This window comes from Sorex araneus, chromosome 4 (genome assembly GCF_027595985.1).
Source record: "Sorex araneus isolate mSorAra2 chromosome 4, mSorAra2.pri, whole genome shotgun sequence".
In the NCBI taxonomy this organism is placed as follows: domain Eukaryota; kingdom Metazoa; phylum Chordata; class Mammalia; order Eulipotyphla; family Soricidae; genus Sorex; species Sorex araneus.
Window position 1 is genome coordinate 172,435,814 of NC_073305.1, and position 17,611 is coordinate 172,453,424.

The window sequence follows — 17,611 nt, forward strand, 5'->3', positions numbered from 1 at the left end:
CTCACATATGAGTAAACACATTCCTGGACCGCGCAGTCATCATAAGACTCTCCCTACCCATTCTCCATAATTACCACATCACATCTGATGGGGTTCAGGTAATAGGCAACAAATTAGAGGGAAATATATATACGCATATATACACATCTTCAGATAAATATATATCTGAAGATGTGTGAGCTTTGGTATAAATATATATATACACACATATATATACATACATACATATATATACACACCAAAGCTCACATATATATACATGTATACACACCAAAAATAGCTCATATATATATATATATATATACACACACACACACACACCAAAGCTCACATCACCCGAACTTTAACAAGATGTTAGTGATATCCTATAGAATGTCTTAGAGGCTCCTGCCAAAATAGAACAATCTTCACAGTTTCCTACATGAACACTTCTTTGTTAGCATGTTTAGCAGTTCTTCATAACAGACAATATGAAATATATTATTCTGGTTGTTGTTTTGGGACAGGAATTGGGGCTTGAGATGGAAACATCTTGAATTTGGTGGTGGGGAGGCATAATGGTGGTGGGATGGGTGTTTGAATATTAAATGCAATCATATTGTGAACTAACTTATGAAATAAAAAAATTAAAAGAATTGGGGTGAAACATGCTAGTTTCTAAGAGAATTATTCCATGTGCTCATTACTTGTAAAAAGCAACATTAACTCGTTTAAAACCGAAAGAAGAGGATAGATATTGTGTGTGTGTGTGTGTGTGTGTGTGTGTGTGTGTGTGTGTGGTTAGAAGAGACTTTTAAAAAGGCTACGAAAGATAGAAAAAAAGTATGTATTATTTATCCTTATGCTGGTGATTAATGGAGTCTGAATATTCTCAAGACAGATACATTGGAAGCCTCAGTTTAACTTACCGCACAGCTGAATTAATTAACAGCTGAATCATACAAAGGTGCATACATACAGTTCATGGGATGAGAAATAACACAAAACTGCTGTCCTCATCTGAAGTTCTGTCTTTTCTGATAGATTTTTCAACTTTCCAGAAATTTATTCAACTGTGCTTCTGTGATCAACGTGTGGTTTTTACTAAGATTCCTCAAAACCAATCACCGAAGGCCTAGTGTGGGAGTAGAGACACATGGCCAGCCCCGTCCTCTCCTGACTGTACCTTCCTGATTATTCTCTTTGAGGCCAACCAGGAAACAAGAAAGGCAGGTATACCAAGTGCTGCCGCTAAGATCACCTCAGTACCTCTCTGGTTTCCCCTGGAGTAAGCAGCCAGCGGATCATAGACAACAATGGAGACAACAGGAAGTTCTTAAAAAAAAAAAACAAAACCCCAAAACAAAACCAACAAATTTATAAGTCTTATAAATGATCTTTATGAAGACCTTTTGCTCTCTTGCATGTAACTTAATCAACAAAAATCATATCAGGTCTGGAACAGGGCATAGATAACATAGATATTCCTGTTATTATATGAATTGTTTTGCAATCTTTCACAAGTATAATAAAAGGTCTCAAGACTAAAAACTTAAAGAGAAAGTTTTATCCAACTGATGAACATCATTTTGAAGATGACGAATTTACACAAGTTTATAGCTCTTCTCTCCAATTTAGAGAAGTATGTTCTCTAATAGTAATTATATGAGGCCAGCTGGTGTTAGTGATACTCTATAGATTGTTTTAGCTCTCCTTAGAGTGTACAAACTACAAATAATGAGTATTTCCAATTGTTCATTTCAGAGAAATTAATTTCTTGTCTTGCTATCCTGCTACTTGCAGTACTTCCTTTGTGGATTATCCTTTTTGAAAAAGAAATATGCCTCTGCTGTCCAAAGTTTCAGCTAAGTAAGATCAGTTAACATTATTTTATTTTTGTCTGCACCTGTTCAACATGTTAAAACCCATGCTGGTGGTGAGAGACAAAATTTAGTATAGTTATTCAGTTTAATCGGTCTTCAGAAGCTGAAACACTTTTCAAGCACCTGTCCAGGACAATGGCTGGGTTCTTTTAAGTATTCACATTACTTGAATAATGATCAGTGAAAACTATACCTAGGCAATGGGATGTCTAACATATAGTAGGCCACAAAAGAATCACCCTCTCCTTTCAAACACAATGATCTCAAACATGTTAAGCTCGCAACTCAAAAAAAAAAAAATCAATAAACAACAATTTATTTGGAACCAAAGGATGTAGGGAGATTACGTGTAAATACTAGTTAACTATTCTCTTTATCTAACCATTCTCCCACCCACCAATAAATACATTTAACCATCGATCCACCTATCTGCTACTGAGTACTTCTTCTTCTTTTTTTTTTTTTTTTTTTGCTTTTTGGGTCACACCCGGCAATGCACAGGGGTCACTCCTGGCTTTGTACTCAGGAATTACCCCTGGTCATGCTCAGGGGACCATATGGGATGCTGGGATTTGAACCCGGGTCGGCCGCGTGCAAGGCAAACGCCCCACCCGCTGTGCTATCTCTCCCGCCCCTACTGAGTACTTCTTATATGCTAAGCACTTCGTAGTTGTCTGGGATGCAGAATTAAATCCCCATCTGATAAACAATGTTCTTTCCACAATTTAATGGAACTTCATTCCCCAGTGTGTAAGTGTGCAATGCAGCAGTATCATAAAATAATTCTTAGTTTGATTTAGAAGTGTCTGTTGCATTGTTGATTACAAGCTGCTGCTAACTTCAACATGAAATCACAAACGGTTCCGAATCACAAGGGAAGCTACTGCAATTTGGTCAGTAAATAGGAATTGGTAGTCTTTTTTTTTTAAAAAAAAAAAAAAAAACAAAAATGCAGTTTGTTTTCTCAATTTACTGGTTAATGTTTATAAGCATTATTTGTTGTTATTTTCTTTACAATGAAGCTATGAAGCCTCTCTATTGTCAATGATTTGTTGGCTAAAAATGCAGATACTCAGATCCAATGAGTAAACATTTCTAGGAATGGGGCATGAAAAAAATACATTTAAAGGCAGGTCAGTTGGGACTGAGGATGTGACTCTGGGGTATAAAACAAGCTTTCCATGTCTCAGGCCTTGGTTCCTGGCATTCCCTTCTATTCCCACAAAACAGGCAGGCCCTAGAGGGTTAGTGTGTGGGGAGCTTGTCCTGTACAGTCGCGACTAACCTGGGTTCGACCTCTGGCACCCTATCATATAATTCGAGCACTGCCAGGAGCAACTGCTGTGTGCAGAGTCAGGAGCATCGCTGGGTGTAACCCCCCCGACCCCGCAAAAAAAAAAAAAAAAAAAAAGAAAAGGCAGGCCGTATTAGAAACACCAAAGTTTTAGAAACTATGTGTACAAGGGGTGAGAAGACGTCGTTGCTGTGGTTATATCCATGCGGTCAGTCTGTTTTCTCATGGCTAGAAACCCAGGACACAGGAACCTGTCCAGTAGAGGTTCAGGGTTTTCAACTGGCGAAGATGCTTTGTACAAAAGCTAGCCAAACTCAGGACACAGGGGACACGCCACGTGGGCGTATGTTCTGCCAGGAGGCCTACTTCACCATCCCAAATGCCTGGCAGTTGTCAGAACTTGCAAGGGGAATTTTGTGTACTCTGTGAAATGCCCAGCAGGATCCAAGGGTCGTTTAGGAATACAGTCCACACTGCTCTTAACTATCCAATAAAGGGAACGTAGCACTGTGGCACCACTGTAGTCCTGTTGTTCATCAATTTACTTGGGCAGGCACCAGTAAAGTCTACATTGTGAGACTTGTTACTGTTTTCAGCATATCAAATACACCACGGGTAGCTTGCCAGGCTCTGCGTGCGGGCGAGATACTCTTGGTAGCTTGCTGGGCTCTCCGAGAGGGACAGAGGAATCGAACCCAGGTCGGCTGCATGCAAGCAAACGCCCTGCCCGCTGTGCTATCCCTCCAGTCCAATAAAGCGAAAATGTGACTTTAGTAATCATTTCTACTGCCATTCAAATAGGATTCCTTCCAGTGTGACAGTCTATTTCCCAAATATAGCAGTAGAAAAATGATTATAGCATTTAATACTATTTTTGTATTTCCAAATTTCTCTTATCTAAGATAAACAATATGGTGAAAAGAGATACATGCATGTACTAGTCTGTGATGTCCTACAGCCTTAACAAAAATGCTTTGAGTGAAATACACATTTCAGGTAGCATAAAAATTGATGAAATAAAATACTACTTGTCAGACTGCAGCTCAGCTCAATGGGCCAGAGTGCAGCTGTACATATAGGGATGTTGTGTTCTATCCTTGGCACTGTATGTTCCCCGAGAACTATTGGCAGCAACCCCCAAGAATCACTGAGTGTCACTCCAAACAACTTTCCAGGACGATGTAATACGGATTAGAGATTTCATAACCAACGATTAAAAACAAAACAAAATTTCCTGGTTCAGAAAGTTTGAACTGGTATTTACAAAATTTCAACAATGCCTTAGTTAACTTTAGCACTATCTTAATCAGAGCACTCATACCAACCTCTGTCTAACCTCTCCCTTGCCTGGGCTTGCTCTTCAAGCCCGTGTTCTTCCTTGAACACGTTTCTTGCCTGTTGGTCTCTATGTCTCTTTGCTTTGCTTTTTTCCAATCTGGAAAAAGTAATTCTCTCTTGAACTTGTACTTCCTCTCCTCACATTTTTCTCAGTAAGTTTCATCTAAATTTTTCTTCTTTTTTGCTTTACAAAAATAAATAAAAATTGTTGCCTGTTCTGAGGAGAGACTCTCCCTTGAAGGAATCTGCACCCGCTCCTGAAATATGTGTTATACTGCTTTAATCTAAAAATAAGGGGGAAATAAAAAGCTTTAAAAATAGTGAATATAACCTTCTTACTCCAAGATAAATATGACCACTGAGTTGAACAGTCTCAGGGAGAGGAGTGTCTTTAATGTCTGAGGAAATAAGCAGATAATATGCTCCAGAAAAGATGGCAGACAGGAGGGCAGAAATGTGACAAAGTCAGAAAGGGGACAGGACGCAGCAGATGGCAGAAGTGACAGACATAAATATGACAGAAAAGGCAGCAAGATGCAAAAGTAAATGGGGCAAGAAGGAATGTGAGAATATAAAAAGGGGGAAAACTTGCTCTTGCTTGCAATAGTAACAGGTGGAATATACAGTCCTAAGTTTTAAAGGAAATACAAGCACACAAGCATCTTTGACAAAAGAGAAATGAACTTTTGTAATCTTACTGTTTTCTCAAATGCTTCCATTTATTTGTGTTTTTCAATACCCAGGAAAAGCAGGAAAAATTCAGAGATGAATAGACATTGATGTTCCTTGTCCCAATGAGAGCAAAGGACAGTAACTGTCCTAGCTCTCCCCCGGGTCTCGGAAAGCCGCCATAAAACCAACAGGTGTTTGCATCTGATGGGCTCGATGACTCAGTTTCATAGAGGCTGTGCTGTTTACTGGTAGCTACAGTGATAACTTCCTAAACTCGCTGCAGGAAGGCTGACACAGCAATTCTTTCTTCTGCTTACTCTCTGTTCTGGGACCATGGTTTCAACTCAGGGTCAGTAGCTGTTCTTCGCCCCAAATGCCATGTGTGGCCGTTGGAAGGCCTGAAGCTAGGAGGCATTGAAGAGGTGGAAGAAAGGAAGAGACTAATCAGCAAGGAAAGGGACCTGGGAGCCTGGGAAGGGAAGTTCCTTCTTCCTGCTGAGGGGGAGAAAGGATAACCATCAAATGCCTCGGGCTGGACAGCAGCTAGCCAGTCATCGTCCTCATGCAGCAGCTCTTTGGAATTTGTTCTAGGGATTCTGAGAGTGTGGAGTCACACGATCCCAGTCAAGATCTTCCCATCACAAAACTCCAAACATCTGTTAGCCTCAATGCTGCTCTGCAGCCCCCCGCCACCCCCCTTCTCTTCCACTCCTGGAGGGATGCTTCCACCTCTAGCTGCCGCTGCATTTCGGGGAGAGCCGCTTTCTGTACATCAACAGTCAAATTTCTTTCAAGAACTTACATTATAGATCATCCCTTCTCCTCTCCTCATCAGTTCCTCTTTGCTAGTGCAGACATGCTCAAAAACCCTTTTCATCTCTAACAATGAAAAACACCCAAGAAAAAGTTTTATATTTCGTATCTACATCTTGAAACTACCTACTTTTCTACTTCAGTTCATTTATGAACTGATTGTTTTCTGTCCTTCCTCTTCACTTCCTGTTCCTTCTGTATCTGCTCTAACTCTATTCCCCTGGGAAGAGCTCCTTCGGAAGTCATTAATGACCTTCATTAGCCAAATTAGTCCACGTAGCAGTTGAGCCACCTCTCTAACAGTACTGGTAATTGCATCCACAGGGAAGTAGGTTTTCCTGTGTTCTCTACTGACAGTTACCCTCCTGAGCTGCCTTTGTCTCTAGCTGCTCCTTGTCAGTCTACTTTGCTAGTTTCTTCCCCTTTTTTACAGCCGTGAAAACACTACAGAGTTCTATAAAACTTGATTTGAAGCTAGTTTCTATTTCTTTCTTTAGGTAATTCATTTTTCTCAAGGCATAAAGATCATTTAAAGCAGTTAACTGCTTTTTTAAAAATCTCTGGCTCTACATACAAATACTTTCTAGATGGATCGACATAAGTTTCTTAAGCAATTTAAACGCACTACCCTTCTAACCAAATACCCTCATTAGTAGCCATCCCATTATCCACCAGATTTTTAACAATAGTGACAAGAGGTCAACTATGTTCACTGATAAGCTTTCTTCATCAATCTCTCCAACACCCTATCTTCCTTATCAACTTTACTCAAAGTGCCCCTTGATTACATCCACTTCTGTATTCCTATCCCTGTAACCTAAGGAAAGTCATCACTGCTGCTAGAGTTTCCAAATTTGGTCTCTACAGGAGTGATTTTCCTATTCTTCCCCATTCCTGCTAATCCAGCTTTCTCACTGCCCCAAGAAAAATGATAAGAAACCCAAATCTGATCATGGAACTTCCCTGCTGTAACAAGTAATGACTTTTTGCTTAGATAGAAAAAGCGTCAAATCCCGAGAAGGCACTTCACAGCTGGCCCAAGTACAGAAGGGTGTTTGCTTTGTATGCAGTCAACCAGGTTCAATCCCACTAGGAATGATCCCTGAACTCAGCGCCAGTGGTAAACCCAGGATCAGCATCACAGGGTGTGGCTTCCCCACAGCCCTCCCACAGAAACACACAAAGGAAAGTGTTTCAATATATGGCCTTTTGCCTTCAAGATTCTTTCCATTCCATTCCCCTCTATGCTTCCCACACCGCAGCCAGTCAGACCATCCCCCGATGTGTTTTCGTGTTCTCCAGCACCCGCCAGCTAACGCCTCACAAGGTCTCCCTCTTCAACCCAGATTGGCCAATCCGCTCATCTTTTACTGTTATTTCTTTACAGAGTGAGGTTTGCTTTCTTAATATTAGAAAGGTACTTATGCCAATTATTTGTAGTTGTGATTATTAATAATATTTAATGATCACACTTCCCACAGTTCAAACCCCTTTCCCCCACTGCCAACATCTAACACCATGAGGGCAGTAATCATGTTTGCTTTCTTTAATAATGCACACTGCATGTCTGAGGTATAGCATACTATGGGCATGTATTTAGTAAACATGGCTGGAATCAATGAATCAAAGTTCACCCAACTCTGGAACTCTTTTCATCTCTGAATAAATAGGGAGTAACACAACCGGTACTTTCATAGTTTACTCAATAAACGGTGCAAATAAATAGCAATTAGACTCCATAACTCAAGCACAGTGTTTTTCAGGAGGAGGGCCATCCTAACAATTGCATTATTCTTGTCCATTTTAGCTTACAGTTAAGTGATTCACACACAGAGAATTCCTTAAAAATAAATGAGAAGATGGAATGTAACTCGGAAAGTCCATGTTTGGCAAGACCCCGAATTTGATCCCTGCCACTGCATGGACTTCCCTCTTTCCCCAGTCATGAACTGCAGCGTGAGTATCACTGGGTGAAGAAGAAATTAAGGAAAAAATATTCTAATGTATCTTAACAGCGAGGCCTTTCAATCAATCCTGCTGGCCTATATTCTCTTACTATTTTCACATACCGATCTGCCATTGTCTAAAATGGTCAAGGAAAAAACAAAAGCTTACCTATAGAGCACAAAGAAAGCAAAGATTTTTTTTTAATTAAATAAATGCCCCCCAGAAAGAATATACAATTACAGGTCATATTTGGATTTCAAATCATAGTTACTTTCTTAAGATTCTCAATAAAATGTGGGGAAAGTAATGAAAGTAAAGCCGAATTTTGGCTATATCTTAATATGGCAATCTATTAATTTATTCGTTCATTCATTTATCCATTCATGGGTTCTAAGAACTGAACCCAGGACCTTCTTTTTTTTTGTTTTTTGATGATAAATATATTTTCATTTATTTTTTTATAATAAAGTACTCAAATGTTTATAAAATTATACTTTGTCCATCACAATAGATTTAACAGTATTAGTGAGATAAATAATATATTTGGGGAAAATTACTATCAATTTTCTTACCTAAATTTTGACATTTCAGAAGTGAACATTTAACCAAAGCATCTTAAATTGCGAACACTATATTTTTTGACAATATTGTATAATTGAGGTCTTATTTAATATCAGATTATTATGTAAATTCATGGCTTTATTCCCTCACCCTTTAGATCTCTTAAAATTTTTTTTTTATTTTAAATTTTTATTTTTTTTATTAATGAGTCACTGTGAGGGTGCAGTTACAGAGTTTCGTGCCTGTGTTATAGTCATACAATACCAGAAGGACCTTCTTTTTTTTTTTTTTTCTTCTTTCTTTCTTTTTGGGTCACACCCAGCGATGCACAGGGGTTGCACTCAGGAATTACTCCTGGCGGTGTAATCCCATAGGGGACCATATGGGATGCTGGGAATAGAACCAGGGTTGGCCGAGTGCAAGGCAAACGCTCTATCCGCTGTGCTATTGCTCCAGCCCCCAGAACCTTCTTTATGTAAGGAAAGTAATACTCTAGCTGGTTACATCCTGGTCTCCAATCCACATTACTGTCTTCTCTAAATCAGTAACCAATCTATTTGTTTCTTTTCAATTTGGCTGAATGAAAGAACATGGAAAATTTTTCTGTATGCAAATCTCTAATCTGAGTTTTGGAATGAGGTATTAATAGCAGAAAGTCCAGAATATTACTTTTTGAAACAAGGTATTATTAGCAGAAAGTCCAGAGTATTACTTTTTGGAATGAGGTATCAAAGAAAGTCTGAAGTATAACTCTTTGCCACAGTGGGCATGAGAGTATTCCAAGCACAACAGTGTTTTAGCATCACTCTCACAAGAACGGGGACGGTAAGCAGAGGCTTTCATGAAGCTCATCTACAGAGAGAAAAGAGGGTTTCTATGTATTAACCACGCCGACCTTGTTCTGACTTCAATGTGCTCAATGCCAGATACTGATTTCTATTACAGTGCTTCAACTTCTTGCTGTATGTTCTTAACAATTTTACCTTCACAGGAATGTCCTCATCCTGGCTGGATTTCTCAGAAGTGAATACGTAAGAGATTTCTTTGTGGGATGTGGTCTGGCGGCAAATGGCGCATTTAATGGAGCTCTTATGAGACCCCACGCTGTATTGTTCGATAATAATTGCAACGCATTCATTACAAAAACAGTGTCCACAGGTCAGCACTGCCCACTAAAAACAAACAAAAATAAATGAAACTAAAAAAACAACATTCTTAGTGAGATATTAATAAAGATGTCTTCCCATGTGCATTAAAAGAAATTTTTCTAAATACTTCATTACATTAACATTCTGTAAGTTAAAAAAGGCAAATTTACTTTTAAGTGAACTGTTTTTCAGTTATATCAAAGTAAGCTTTCATGATCTTTAGTTCTGTTTACCCTAAGGGTGAATGAAACATTCATCTTTATTTTTAAAGAAGTTGCTGCTCTCATTACAAGAATTTAGGAGAAGTGCAATATATGTATTCTATTTATTTAAACTTTGTAGTAACAGAATACAGGTACTTAGCGCAACACTGACAAAGATAAAAAAATTTTAAATACATTGGGAACGCCCCCCTCTCTTCCCCAAATAACGGAAAAGATAACTTGAAAACTCTCCTGTCCTTTCCTCAAGAAACGCAAAATACTCTGAATCTCTGAAGGATACAGGGAGACTTTCATCCTCTTTGCTACGGAGGATGTAGAAGTTTTAGATTTATTCTAAGTCCTAATTCTAAAAGGTCATTACCTGCTATGATTCTATGTAATAATTCTAAAATTTGCATATTATGCAAATAATTTAACTTGGTTAAAGTTTCTAAACCCTAAGCTTAGGTCATTTTCCTGACTCTATGGAAAGAAGGTGTGAGGCTGGGCTCCCGAGTTACTTTGCCTAATGGGTGAGAAGTCCTTTGCTAAAGACCTCACACCGAAGGAAGAAAAAAATGAAATATACAAGCGTGGTTTATAAACAAGTATTGGGAAGATTTTTTTCCTTTCGATTCGTTGATGCTTTTTTTCCTGCGATAGTCAATGAATTCTGAATAGTAGCTTTTGCTCTCCAGGATTTGTGCCAGAATCCTAAAAAGATGTAAAAAGCTGTTCCATGTGTGTTTTCCTGGCCATACAGCAGCAGGAATCCTGCGCCCTGTGTGTCTGGAGAGCCACTGTGGGGGAGGGGCATTCCTCCAGCTGAAGAAACGAGGATGGATTAGGGAAGCTCAGGATAAACAAGCTGAGCAGAAAGACAAGTTCATCTACATCTTCACAGAGAAGAAACCAGAGACACCTGGCACTGGAGTATGAGAACAAGAAGGTGATCCAGACAGAAAAAAGGGCACTGACAAATGTCAACACTTCTAGAGATATTACCAAGCGTGAGCACTGTCAATAGTTTGCGAATTATGGGAAGAGAAAGAGTTGTCATGAGAAACTGTTTGCAGACACCTTTCGAAACTACAGTCTTTTATCCATGCGTGTCATGATGTTTATTATAAATTCACCTGTTCTCCCAGCTGCTTCGCACAGATTGGACAGGGTTCTGGATTAATGCCTCCTGATGTTTGGTCTTGAGACTACCCAAAACAGAATTTAAAAAATATATTAGTTACATCTTAAAAACCTAATACGTAATATACAATTCATTTATAGAAGTAAATGTTAGTGACCGTAATATAAAAAAAAACCTAACAATTGAGATTATTTAACAATGTACTGGGTCAGAGAGATAGTAGAGCAGGTAGGGCGTAGGGCATTTGCTTCGCACTTGGCCAAGCCAGGCTCGATCCCTAACATCCCATTTGGTCCCCGAAGCACCACCAGGAATGAGTCCTGAGCACAGAGAAAGGAGTAAGTACCGTCGGGTATGGCCCCCCCAAACAATTTATGTAATATCTAATAATATAATCTTGAGATTTACAACTAAAATTTATTCAAAAAATGAACAATGAAAATAATTAATCAGCTTCTAAAATTAAAAGAGTCTCTTGCCCCTGCGCCTGGCTATCTTCCCTGAGGCCCCTTGGAGGGGGTGGGCTTCAGTTTCCCTCCCCGCCCTGAGCAGATCTCCTGCGGACAAAGACCTCCAGAGCCTAGCCACAGCCATGCCCATGGCCCCGCTCCACACGTTTGGATGAGCCTCACGCATGAATGAACCGGGCAGAGGAACCCAGGTGTGTGGGACCTGGGGCTGAGACCTCCAAGCCTGCTCGGATCGGGACTGGGCCTCTTCCACCCAGATTCCCTATTCTCCAGTAGCTGGGCGGTCACACCCAGGGACTGCCCCCGGCACCGTGTAATCCCACCAAAGGCCAACATCCAGAGAATATAAAACCAAGCTCCCGGAAGCGCATGGCCTCGAATAGCCTAGTTCTCCCTCTCAGAGAACCTGGCAAGTTACTCAGAGTTTCCTGCCCACGTGGGAGAGTCTCGCAAGCTCCCCATGGTGTATTCATATGCCCAAACCAGTAACAATGATGGGTCTCATTCCCCTGACCCTGAAAGAGCCTCCAATGTGGCAACTTCGTAAAGGATGAGTAAGAGGCATCTAAAATCTCAGGCAGGGCTAGGACAAATGGAGATGTTACTGAGACCGCTTGAGAAATTCAACAATCAACGGGACAATGATGATGATGATGTAATTATGATACAACTTGGTTAAAATTTTATTTTCAAGCTAGATTTAGTTATAAAAAATGTATGATGCATGTTCACTTGCCATAGATCACAAACATGGTATGGGGTAATATTTATACAACTTTTCAATACTGTTTTTTCCCCATTGCCCTCTTATCTGGGCTGGAGCGATAGCACAGCGGTAGGGCATTCGCTTTTCAAGTGGCCAACCCATGTTTGATTCCTCCGCCCCTCTCAGAGAGCCCGGCAAGCTACTGAGAGTATAGCGCCCACACGCAGAGCCTGGCAAGCTACCCGTGGTGTATTGGATATGCCAAAAACAGTAACAATAAGTCTCACACTGAGAGCTGTTACTGGTGCCCGCTCAAACAAACTGATGAGCAATGGGATGACAATGACAGTGATCCTTTTATCTAACCTTATAAAAAACAAATTGAAAACAGTAATGTTATTGGGACCTATATATGGCTGAAAATTCAATTTTTCAGTGTTAGGACTTCTCAAAATCCCCTTTACTAGAATTATTTTAAAAAGCTTTCAAGGGCGATCAGCCTGGGGGCGGGGCTTGGAAAGCACAGCGGGTGAAGCTCAATCCCCAGCACTCCTCATGCAGTCCCAGAGCCCACTAGAGGTGACCTCAGTGCAGAGCCAGGAATAAGCCCCGAGCACAGCAAACAAAAACAAATCCAAAAGGTTGCCTGATGCAGAGACCTTAAAATTAAGTAAAACAAATAGGAAAATAAGTTAACATCAAAAAGTTATCAAACAGAAGTGAAAACAAAAGTAAAACATAAAGGATAAAAATGAACAAAGTGTAAAAGTATATGGTTTCACTAACCAAAATTAAGTATTAAGAATAGTCTTTGATGATCTCTTGGTTTTTATTAGTAAAAAGTAGACTAAGTTGGACATGGTAAGCAATTTCAATGGGTTCAAAACAATCCTACTAGCAAAATTCTTGTTTTTGTCAACAAAAAATTTAAAATATAAAGGTAGTTTGTTTGTTTTTGAGCCACACTCAGTGAGTCTCAGGGCCTACTCCTGGCTCTGCACTCAGGAATACAGCGTGCAGAGTCTGTAGGCCCTGTGGCGGCGCTCAGGGGCCCTATGGGTGCTGGGGAGTGAACCTGGACGGGCAAGGCAAGCACCCTGCCTGCTCCACTATCTCTCCAGCCCCTCAATGGCCTTTCAAAAAAACCGAAATTCTCTGTTCCCCCATTATTAATTCTAGATAGCATATTATAATACTAAGTGATAGTATCTCTTTCTTTCTCATGATTTTACAGGTCACTTGGGTAATCTGGAGCTTGGCTGGTAGGGCTGAGGCTGGGTGGTTCAGTATGATCTCATGCTCATATCGAATAACTAGGCTTAGACAACCAGCTTCTGTTCCTCAAGGAAGATCATCTAGGCTTCTTCAGGTAGTGTCAGAACTACAGATAGCAACAAGATTGGGAAAACTACAATAGGCAGATTTTCCAGCCTGCTTGTCACAAGGGGAAAAGCAAGTTTTATGACCAAGCTCAGAGCCAATGTGAAAGAGGATTATACAATACCTTCTCCAAATTAGTTAGGTAAAGAAGCTGTCCAAGTTTTTTCTGAAGCTGGGATGACGCAACAGCTTTATCATTCAGAAGTTTCATACGGTTCTGTTCCACCTTAAAAAAGTAAAAACAACTTATTTACTCTCTTTCAGAAAGATAACAAAATTACACTGAATATACACAATTCTTTAATGTGTTCTATTCTAAGAGAACTGACTTACATATAAAAAAAATCAAATATGTAAAGTGAATATAAAATAAGATTTCAAAAAGAAAGACATATTTTTCTTCACTTTATAGAAAAAAATACTAGTGCAGGATTTTTTTTTTTTTTTCTGGCCACACCTGGTATGACCAGATGCTCAGGGGTTTCTCCTGGCTCTACACTCAGGAATTACTCCTGGTAGTGCTTGGACCATATGGGATGCTGGAAAACAAAGCTGGTGTGGCTGCATGCAAGGCAAATTCCTCAGCCACTGTACTATAGCTCCAGTCTTTGCAGAAATTTTTTAAACAGGAAGTTTATATACTATCAGATAGAAATCAGCTTAAATTTATTTTGGAGTAATTTTTAAGTAATACATTAATGGCATAAAGAAAAACAAAATAATATGCTACTTGGGTTAGACTGATTTTATAAAATCCAAGGAAGAATTTTTTTTGTTTGCCCCCCTCCCTCCCGAACATTAGAGGAGTAGCACTGTAGCACTAGGAAAAATCTGGTGAGACGCTGGCCAACGTGGCGTGGAGTACACCATACTATGAGGCGCAGGAAGGGGGATGAGGGGGAAAAATTAAAAAAAAAAAAAATGGAAAAGGAAAAAGAGAAAAAAAAAAGAGAGAGAGAGTTATGTCAACTATAATGAGTTTTGTGTTGAATTATGGTATGTAATCAAGGTAAAGAAAAAATGAAGTGAAATTCATTAGTTATACAGTAGGGGGTAGGGGGTGGGGGCGGGGGGTAAACTGGGGTTTCTGGTGGTGGAATTTGGGCACTGGTGAAGGGATGGGTGTTTGAATATTGTATAACTGACATATAAACCTGAGAACTTTGTAACTTTCCACATGGTGATTTAATAAAAATTAAAAAAAAAAAAAAAGAAAAATCTGGTGAGAGCTCATTTTATTTATATACTTACTAGGCCCCCAAGCATGTTTAGAGCCACTACCCAAGATTCTCAGCCAACTGGAAGGCAAGCTGATTTGAGGGCCTACCGGCCAGTGCTGAGGATTACCTGGGCCACTCTGGTGGAGTTCAGAGGCATAAAGGGTCAGACTTGCTGTACCCGGAGGTCTCCAGGGCTATACTCAAGGGATGGACGCTTGTGGGACCATGTGGTTCCCAGAACAGAGCCAGGGTCAGCCTATTACAAGGCATGTGTCTTAACCCCTGTACATTTCCCTGGGTCAAGAATTAAAATTTTGAAAGACAATAATGAGTATTTCCAATTCTAAATTAGAAACTTTGGATGAGCTTTATAGCAAGAAAAGAATGTGTACGATTAAGTACATAAAATTTATTATGAAGGAAATATTTTTAATGTACAAGAGGATATTAGAATTATTCTTTAATAATGAGATATAAGGAGGGTTTTGTAAGAAGAGAAACAGTCACTATCTGTTCATCAGCAAAAGAAAATTTTTAATATTAACGAAGATTTTTCTTTCTTAAAAAAGAGTCTTCTGGAAAAGCTGAGGTAACCGAATAAACGTTTGAAAGTTCACCAAGACTTTGGCATGGAGAAAGTGCTCAAAAATATTTGACTTTATATGCAATCTGGAAAGAAAAAACAAAACAGGCACCAAAATAGCGAATGTTAAACAGGCATGATTAAGATAATGAAATTGAGATTAAATATTTAAGATTTATTCTAACTATTCTTAGATCCCTGATTCAAACTCTTCTATGGAACTTTGGATCTTTTCCTTTTTGGGTCATACCTGGCGATGCTCAGGGGTTACTCCTGGCTCTGCATTCAGGAATTACTCTGGCGGTGCCTGGGGAACCATATGGGACACTGGGGATCAAATGTGGGTCAGCCATGTGTGCAAGGCAAACGCCTGGAACTTTGGACTTAAGTGACATCTATTCGCTGTGCTCTTTTAATTTCCTGATAAATTACCTCATGTGGTTCGATGATGTAAAGCACAGGAGGATTAGGCTTTGGCTCCTTAGGAAGACGGACTCTGAGTCGTTCGGTAGCCATTGCAAGCTCATCGATAGCAGACACACGATTCCTTAGAGCCATCCAATATTCATGAAGCAACTGGAAGAACACGGAAGACCAACAGTGATAAAACTCGTAATTAAAATTGGTTACAGTAATTTCTGACCAAGATGTACGTTAGTCAAGAGTTTTTATAATTAAAACTGGTTAAAATCACATTCAACCAAGATGTGTTTCTATCAAAAATTTTAATGGAATCTTTAACATTTTTTTCCATTACTTTGTCTAAAACAGGGCTTCTTAAACTTTTTCCACTTGTGATCCCTTCTTGTCTGAGAAATGCAACATTGGTAGTGCTGCCAGAAACTGGTAATGCTGCTTGGAATTATTATGCATTTAATTTAAATCAGTATTCAAATTTAATTCAAATGTATTATACAGCTTGAATTCATCTTTGGTCAAGTATGCATTGAGAAGCTTTCTATAGTTGCCCAAATTTTTATGACTCTCACATTTAGTTATATGATCCATTACTTAAGAATCATGGAGTTTAAGGTACAAGCAACTCTTGACTCATTCTGCAGATGAGGAAGGGGACTATATAATCCCCAGACACTGTAGAGTACGAACAGAATACAGAAATTTCTTGGCAGAAACAAAGAGCTTCATATATGTCAGGTTGGTGGAATCTCTTAAATTAAAAAATTTAATTTTTTAAGGTATTTCAAATCACGAAATATTTAATATACTTAGCATGTGTATAAGAAAATATAGAAATATACAAATGAGTACCCATCATTCAATTTAAAAAAGAGAATACCAATTCCTTGGAAAGCCTCTGAGTTTCTTCTTCACTGTCTCACTCACTCATTCTTCCTTCAATCCCCAGCAATGGGGACACTATTCTGAGTTGGACTTCTTATTCCACACTTTTCACTGGAGTTATATTAATCTGTATCCTTAATAATTTGGTTATATGTTTCTGAAATTTATAGAAGCATTTAACATTTGTTATCACATTTTGGATATGGTTTCTTCACTAACATTAAACACTGAAGCAGATCCAGAATGGTGTATGTAGTACTAGCTCATTCAATTGCATGGCTGCAAAGGTCCGCATTCTAATAAAGAAAAAAACATTTCAAAGATTGAGAAGAACTGCATAGTCAGGATTGCTTTGACATAAGCATGTGGCCATGCTGAGTCTAAAGAAAGAATTTCGGGGCAGTGGAAACTGTATATAGTACTACCTTCTACAGCTTGCTGAAACCCTGTTTTCACATTTAGGATAATGAAAACAGCAAATTTTTATACACCAACAATTTTACCTTTATAAAACTGTCAGTCCACAATTTATCAGATATATGAACTATTATTATAGACAGTAGATCTTTTTATGGAAAGTTTTTATTCTAGGGTCTATACACTTGGCCTTTCATGTGTGGGAGCCTGGGTTCACTCCCTAGCCAAAGCAATTATTTTTTTATCCTGGTAAAAAGGCAAGAATTTTAGGTTAAAAAAAAAAAAGTATCAAAATAATTACAACACAAACATTCCTTTTATCCTCTCATCATCCCACCTGTTAAAAATTAAGAAAGAACAAATCCAATAATTCAAAATAAAAATTCTAAAATCTCCCTTTAAAGTCAGTCATAATGTGATGAAATCACTGAAGTATAAAAGATCACTTTCTGTATTATTTTAGCCTCTTCTTTCCCACTGCTGTTTCTCTAGTCACCAAGGGCTGGATAACTTGGTTGCAGTATGCAGGAAACTGCACACCAATCGTGGCA

The 17,611-nt window shown here is 39.1% G+C and overlaps 1 protein-coding gene across 2 annotated transcripts in view; it reads right to left on the reverse strand.

Annotated features, from left to right (window-relative positions):
- SHPRH (SNF2 histone linker PHD RING helicase) overlaps positions 1-17,611 on the reverse strand; it is an 85,596-nt gene that overhangs the window by 13,892 nt on the left and 54,093 nt on the right. For both annotated transcript variants that reach the window (XM_055134501.1, XM_055134502.1), the window contains exons 22-25: positions 15,774-15,917; positions 13,663-13,764; positions 10,975-11,046; positions 9,471-9,659 (exon numbers count right to left, since the gene is read on the reverse strand). In XM_055134501.1, coding sequence (XP_054990476.1) covers positions 9,471-9,659; positions 10,975-11,046; positions 13,663-13,764; positions 15,774-15,917 — 507 coding nt within the window. The remainder of the gene's footprint in view (positions 1-9,470; positions 9,660-10,974; positions 11,047-13,662; positions 13,765-15,773; positions 15,918-17,611) is intronic.